Source organism: Dipodomys merriami, unplaced genomic scaffold, assembly GCF_024711535.1.
Source record: "Dipodomys merriami isolate MVZ:Mamm:240054 unplaced genomic scaffold, mDipMer1.0.p SCAF_103, whole genome shotgun sequence".
NCBI classification, from domain to species: domain Eukaryota; kingdom Metazoa; phylum Chordata; class Mammalia; order Rodentia; family Heteromyidae; genus Dipodomys; species Dipodomys merriami.
In genome coordinates, this window is record NW_027202305.1 from 2,779,163 (window position 1) to 2,786,107 (window position 6,945).

Here is a 6,945-nt window from a genome sequence, read left to right on the forward strand (position 1 = left end):
CGGCGGCCTCCCCGCGCCCGTGCTCTGCGCGTGCGCGCTGTGAGCGCCCCGCGTCCCCGCCCGCCCCGCCTGGCCGCCGGCCCCGGCGCCGGGAGCCGCGAGGCCGGGGTCCGCGACCGACTTCGCGGGGAGCGCACCCAGCGGGCCCCGCCCCTCCGCGGGTCACCGAGCGGAGCCGCCCTCCCGCGGCCTAGAGAGGCCCCGGGGCGGCCGGGAGGCGGGGCGAGCGGCGGCTTCCGGTTCCGGGCGCATAGGCCCCACGTGTTCCGACGCGCCGGGCGCCCGCGCCGCTCGGGTTCCGCGGGGCCGTCGGGGCCGTCGGGGGAGGATTGGCCGGGCGGGGCGGAGCCGCCGCAGCCGCGGGAGCCGTGAGTCCGGGCGGGAGCGAGGCGGGAGGCGCCGGCCCTCGCGGCCGACGGGGCGCGGCGGCCGGGAACCGAGGCGGGGGCGGCGCCGACCGACGTCGGGCCCCGGCCTCGGCCCCGCCGCGGCTTCCGCGGTGGCGCGCTGACCCCCGACCCCGGGACCCCTAACCCCCGGCCCCGGCCCCGACGGCCCGCCGGGACGGGGAGGCTCGCGGGCCCCGGGCGCAGCGGAGGCCGCCGGGGACGTGGCCGGCCGTGCGGCCCCTTCCCCGGCCCCGACCCCGGAGCTACTTCCGAAGGCGGCGGGGCCCCGGCAGCCGGGGTGGCGGGGCTGCGCCGAGGGCCGCGCGCGGGGAGCGCCGGGCCGGCTTGGTCGCCAGCGTCGCTGCCTGTGGCGCTGCCGTGTGCGCCGAGGGCTGAGGCCCGGGGGAGGCAGATGTCCGCGGCCCCGCGCCTCCGGGCCTCCAGCCTGGCCCGACCTCGTGCGTGGGGCCGCGGAGCCTTTCAGAGGACGGACACTGGAGAGAGACCTAGAGTAGGACCGACCGCCCTGCAAGGCGGCCTCCCCGGGCCTGGCCTCTGCGCAGCCGGGGGCCCGGCGGACTGGGCCAGGCGGTCGGCCGCGCTGCCCGGCGCTGTCTGTGAGACCCGGAGATCTGGAGCTAGAATGTGCCTCTTTGGGGACCTGGGCCGGGGCCGTTAACCCCGCCAGCCCTCGCCCGCTTCCCATCCTCCCCCTCTGAAGACTCCTCCCTCCCTTTACTCTCACTGTTGCTCACCTTTATGTGCCTCGCGACTGTAGAAGGACGCAGGGCAGAAGCTTCACAGGGAGTCTTGTGGCTGCAGTCCTGCGGGACTGCAGGGATTCTGGTCTGGAGAGGGTAGCGCTGGCCTGTGGTGTCTTAGAATGTGCATTCTGGCGCATCTGAACCCATGGTGAGTGTAACAGACCACGGTCAGAAGCACATTGGTTAGCCGTCTGCTGTGAGCGTTCTCCTGGCCAGTTGAGTGCTCCCGTGGGCACGCGAGCCCGTGGGGCACTGGTCCAGGCAAGAGATGATGGCGGACCATGCCGGGCCTAGGCCAGGCGGTACAGGGCCACAGTTCAGTCATGATCACCCCACCCCGGGTAGCTCCTCCCATGGTGTGGTCGTGGAGATTGGGCTGGGGGCCAGGGTAGTCGTGTGAAGTTGTGTGTGTAAAGGACTACAGTTAAAGTCAGAACTCTTGATGCCTTGCTTCGCTTCCGGCGTTTGCTCTTGTTCATCTTTCTTTCTCTGTCCCAGGTCCCTTGGGGCAGCCCTTCCGCGGTGTCCAGGCTGGGCCGAGGGGCACTGCCCGTGTGAGCTGTCGATGGTGTGAAGCCCCTGCAGCTGGGAGATGGCCGCAGCCTTGGAGCCGGAGGAGCAGGAGCTGTGGGAGGAAGAGGGGATTCTGATGGTGAAACTGGAAGATGACTTGGCTTGCGGGCCTGCGTCGCGGCGGGAGGAGCCTGTGCTGGAGACCTCCTACCAGAACTTCCGCTGCTTCCGCTACCAGGAAGCCGCCAGCCCCCGGGAAGCGCTCACCAGACTCAGGGAACTTTGTCGCCAGTGGCTGAGGCCCGAACGGCGGACGAAAGAGCAGATCCTGGAGCTGCTTGTGCTGGAGCAGTTCCTCACGGTGCTGCCCGGAGACCTGCAGAGCTGGGTGCGGGGCCAGCGGCCAGAAAGCGGAGAGGAGGCAGTCACCCTCGTGGAGGGTTTGCAGAAACAACCCAGGAGCCCAAGGCGGTGGGTGAGGAGGGGGAGTCCTGACCTGTGTGGCGCGGCGGGCGCAGGGCCTCGTGTCTTGCCTTCCGGTGTTACGGGCTCTGCCCGGGGCTCTTCTTAATCCCGGAGCCCTGGGAAGGGCTGTGCGCGCGCGCCTGTCATCGTGACTTGCTGGGGTTTGGAACGCCTGCTTGGGGCTCACTGAGGGTCTTCCTTGGTCTTTGCATTTCTTTCTTTGGCTTCCTGGGAGGGGGGTTTTGTGACTTTCATCAAAGTTTATCCCAAACCCTCAGCCTCGGGACCTGCCATCCAGGAGGGCGGCGGGACGCGGTGAAGGCTGGGGTGAGGTGGGAGGGGGGCCTCACGGTGAGCTGGGATGTGGGAGCAGGGGTGAGGAGAGCAGAGTAGTGGTGGTTCCTCTGCCCATCTGGGTGGGGTGGCCTGGGCAGCCAGAGCCCTGTCCCCGCCCCCCCGGGAGCTTTTGCTTGAGCAGCTTCTGAAATGACCGGAAGTTTCCTTCTGACCGCGTGGTCACTGGAAGTTGGGCTCGTCCCCAGGTGACTGTCCATGTTCAGGGCCAGGAGGTCCTGTCGGAAGAGACGGTGTGCCCAGCACAGAGCGCCATCCAGAGTCCAGACCAGGGGGCAGCCGAGCAGCGGAGCCCATGCCGTGAAGAGGGGCTGCCGCCCCCACAAGAGAGCGGTGGGCAGCCTGGGCGGGCGGGAGGGTGCTCCCGGGCGGGAGGGGCTGTTCTGTTTCCGAGGCTGGGAGGCGGTGGTGGGAAGAAATCTGGACACTGGCTGGGAGGCCCCCGAGCGGGCTGGCTTCACAGCGCGGGGCTGTTATTTGTGCTCATCACTCTGCTGGTTGTGTAGGTGGTGGCACTGGGGTGTCGGGGTTCCCCTCAGAGGGAGTTTGGGGCAGTGCTCGGCTTTGCACTGTGTCGCTGATCTCTGCCGCCTTTTCTTCTTAGAGGTGCCAGCGCCCCAGGAGCCGGGCCCTCCCGTGGAGAGGGGCCTGGGAGACCCCAGCATGGCCGCCCTCCTCGCCGCGCTCTCTCAGGTGCGTCCTCCCCCCTTCGTGCCTTGCCGTGTGCCAAGAGGCCGGGGTGGGCTGCGCCGCTCCGTGTGAACTCTGTATGTGCTTAGAGCCAGCGAAGCCGGGCAGCGCTCTGTCTTTACAGATGAACGTGTTAGCTGTTTGTAGGGAGGGCTGGCGGCACTGCCGAGACAGACTGAGTGACAGCACTGAGCAGGGTTACACAGGGCTGTGACACAGGGATGCCCGGAGAGGAAAACCTGAAGACAGGAAGGTAGAATTGCTTCAGGCACAGGCCCTGGGGGAGGGCAGCCTTGTGGAGTAGTGCGCGCAGGGCCTGGGCGTCCCTGAAGGCGCCGGGTGGGGCAAGGGAGCCGCGTGGCTCCGTGGTGGAGAGCAGGAGGCTGCCTGACGTGTCAGGTTCTGAGTGGGCCGCGTGTGTTGTTCCAGGGGCTGGCCACCTTCAAGGATGTGGCCGTGTACCTGTCCCAGGAGCAGTGGGGAGACCTGGAGCCCACGCAGGAGTTCTACGGCGAGTACGTGCTGGAAGAGGACTGCGGCATCGTGGTCTCGCTGTGTAAGCAGCTCCCCGCGGCTCCCTCTGTCTCCAGCCTGCCCTGAGCAGAGGTCTTCATTGGAAAGTTGGGGTTACTCTGGCATAGCCAAGCAAAGGTCTTTAATGGAAATTTGGGGTCATGTGAGCAATTATAAGCACTGAACTTAAGATTTCTCATACCAATGAGATCAAAGGAATGATTAGCTGAAGAGCCTGCTTCCACGGAAAACGATTGGGAAGGCAGGTGGATCCTCATAGGAGCTGGAGGCTAGGATAGAGTCTGAGCATAGAGACCGGGAGAGGAGAGACGGGCTAACCCGCTTTCCCCGGCGTGGGGGAGGAGCAAGATCTGCAGGCAAGAGATGCTCCTCAGCCTGGGCGCTCGGGCTGAAGAGACCAGAGATCTGACTGACCGGCTGCAGTGACCAGGGTCCTTCGGGCTCACTCGGGATTCCTCTCCCCTCTCTCGAGCAGCGTTTCCGATCCCCAGACTCCAGGACACCGCACTGGGAGAGGGGGAGCCGCAGGTCCCAGATGACCAGGAGCTGGAGGAGCCGGAGATTCTGAGCTTCACCTACATGGGTGAGGAGTGGGGCACTGCCCTGGGCCTCGCACCCGTTGTTTTTGTGTCTCGGGCTGTTTCGGGATTGTTGTGTTTTCTGCTTGAGTCGAGGTCTTACCATTTCGTGGTCCCCACACTGGGATTACGGGTATGCACTGGGACACCAGGTTCATTGCTTCTAAGAAGTCTGTCATTCCTGCCATTGTCCTCTTCACCCCCCCCCCCCCCACACACACACACACACTGCCAGGCGGTGCAGAAAGAATCACGACTAGCCTGGAATCGGCTCTGCCCTTCGCTGCTGAAACCTTTACGTGTGTCCCTGCTGACGTTGGCGACGGGACAGGCACTGCTGGGACAGGCTGCGTGGGGCTGGTGGTGCCTTCTGCAGTCCCTTCCCCCCAGTACCCTTCGAGCACCTCGTGTGGAGAGCGCTGCGCGAGCCGGTGTAATGCCTGCTTTTCTCCCCTCACTCTTCTGTAGGAGACAGAAGCGGAGATGAGCCTGAGTGTGCAGCACAGGAGGGCGGGAGCACGGAGGACACAGGCGGGCCCGCCCGGGGAGACCAGGAGGCCCCCCGGACTCCAGACTGCGAAGTGGTAGTTGAGGACAGCAGGGATAGACTTCACAAATGGAGACTCGGGGGGAGAAATTCTCAAGTAAGTGGGGTCACGAGTCTTGAAGACACGCCCGCGCCCCCCGTGTCGGAGCAGGGCCGTGGCTGTCCCGTGTGCGGGAAAAGCTTCAGGTGCAACTCGCACGTCATCAGACACCTGAGAACTCACACGGGCGAGAGGCCCTACAAGTGTGTGGAGTGCGGGAAGAGCTACACGCGGAGCACACACCTGGCCCGACACCAGAAGGTGCACAGACGCGCGCACAAGCGCCCGCCGCCGCGGAGGCGCGGGGAGGAGGCCGCGGGCCGCAAGGAGAGGCCCTACGCGTGCGGGGACTGCGGGAAGTGCTTCCGCTGGGCCTCGGACCTGGCCAGGCACCGGCGGACGCACACGGGGGAGAGGCCCTTCCACTGCGCCACCTGCGGCAAGAGCTTCGGCCAGAAGTCCGTGCTGGTGTGCCACCAGGCCACCCACCGGGACAAGCCCTACGTCTGCTGCGAGTGCCGGGAGGAGTTCGGGGACCACCGGAGCTTCCTGGCCCACAGAGAGGTGCACGCGGTGGTCAGGGAGCTCAGCCTCAGCCAGCACAGCGACGCCGAGGAGCGGCGCTTCCCCTGCCCGGCCTGCGGGAAGGGCTTCAGCAGGAAGTACCACCTGAACCGCCACCGGAGGACCCACGAGGAGAAGACCTAGCCCCCCCTCTGCAAATGGACTCCACCTGCTGCGATTCTGCACCCCTCCCCACCAGCACCCCTCACCTCCCACCCCCGCCAAGCACACCCTGAACACAGGTGACAGGTGACGGTCCCTAGGGTTGGGTCAGATGGTCAGGCAGTGATAGCTGCGGCGATAGTGATAGGGGTGTGTTGCCACGCCGAGCGGGCCAGCGGCGGAGCCTCAGCGCCACCCACAGCGGCCGGCGGCGGGGCCTGGCTGGCTGGGGTCTGGCTGGCTGGCTGGGGTCTGGCTGGCTGGCTGGATGGATGGCTGGGGGCTGGATGGATGGATGGATGGATGGATGGATGGATGGATGGATGGATGGCTGGGGGCTGGCTGGATGGCTGGGGGCTGGCTGGCTGGCTGGCTGGCTGGCTGGCTGGCTGGCTGGCTGGGTCGGCTGCACCTGCAGCTTTCTTAAAGCACACAGCCCTGAGCTCCGCACGGGCGCTCGCTCAGTGCCCCACCACCTCGCCACACGGCACCGCCATCCCTCTGGCCCCGCTCTTGTCTTGTCGTGGTGCTGGGAGCGGGGAGGGCTGAGGGGGGCTCGTCAGCAGCCTCTTTGATCAGCTGTCTTGTTCTAGCTGCTGTCGGCCACACAGGCGGGCCTGCCTGCCTCCCCTCCTCCGGCCTCGGCCCGACGCTCGCAGGGGTGAAGGGTTTCCCCACGTCTGTGTGTGGCTGGCTTTTGCTTCGTGACTTCAGTTTTCTGTAGAACCAAGCAGTGCCTCAGGGCAGCCCGCGCGCCCGTGGGCATGAGGGGAGGGTGGCCGGGGAGCCACCTGCGTGGAGGGCGCGGGGTGCTCCTCAGGGCCGGCTCCTGTGCCCCGCTTCTTTTAACCTGTTCCACAGTCCGGGGCCCCGTGCGTGCCACATGCGTCCGAGCAGTCCACTAAGGAAAGTCTGTCGTGGTGGGAGGCGCGGGCCGCGTTTGAACACCAGGCAGCCGCAGCCCTTGCGGAAATACATGTGAAATAAAGTGATCCTCACAGCCACGTGAGGTCGTTTTCTGGTGCTTTCCATTTTGTCCACTCACTTTCCAGGCCTTCCTATCCTGAGGCGTATGAAGCCCCTCCTCCTTACAAATAGATCTGGAGTCCAGAATGTTCCACCAGCACAGTGACAGTTGGGAGTCCGTAATGCACGTTAAGACGTGAGCCTTGCCTTTGGCTAGGGAAGTATCTGCTAAGCAGGCGCAGGTCCACACAGCACGGTGCGCAGTCTGCCCTGAGATGTCCCAGCGCCAAAGGGAAGGGCCAGGGCCGGCCTGGTTGGTTGGAACACCAGTATCTCCACCCTCACTTCCCCGACAAGGTCTCAGATGCAGACACTAGAT

The 6,945-nt window shown here is 66.0% G+C and overlaps 1 protein-coding gene across 6 annotated transcripts; it reads left to right on the top strand.

Annotated features, from left to right (window-relative positions):
• Positions 1-293: 293 nt before the first annotated feature.
• On the top strand, positions 294-6,602 carry LOC138809962 (zinc finger protein 202-like). 6 transcript variants are annotated; one of them, XM_069997170.1, is made up of 7 exons: positions 294-368; positions 1,652-2,141; positions 2,674-2,818; positions 3,090-3,178; positions 3,605-3,731; positions 4,185-4,292; positions 4,756-6,602. In XM_069997170.1, the coding sequence occupies exons 2-7, from the start codon at positions 1,746-1,748 to the stop codon at positions 5,580-5,582; spliced, it is 1,692 nt and encodes a 563-aa protein (XP_069853271.1). In that variant the 5' UTR covers positions 294-368; positions 1,652-1,745; the 3' UTR covers positions 5,583-6,602. The 6 variants fall into 6 exon arrangements, with proteins under 6 accessions (XP_069853271.1, XP_069853281.1, XP_069853261.1 ...); XM_069997160.1 differs by lacking the exon at positions 294-368 and adding an exon at positions 783-1,301; XM_069997180.1 differs by lacking the exon at positions 294-368 and having other exon boundaries at positions 782-2,141; positions 2,692-2,818.
• Positions 6,603-6,945: the final 343 nt, after the last annotated feature.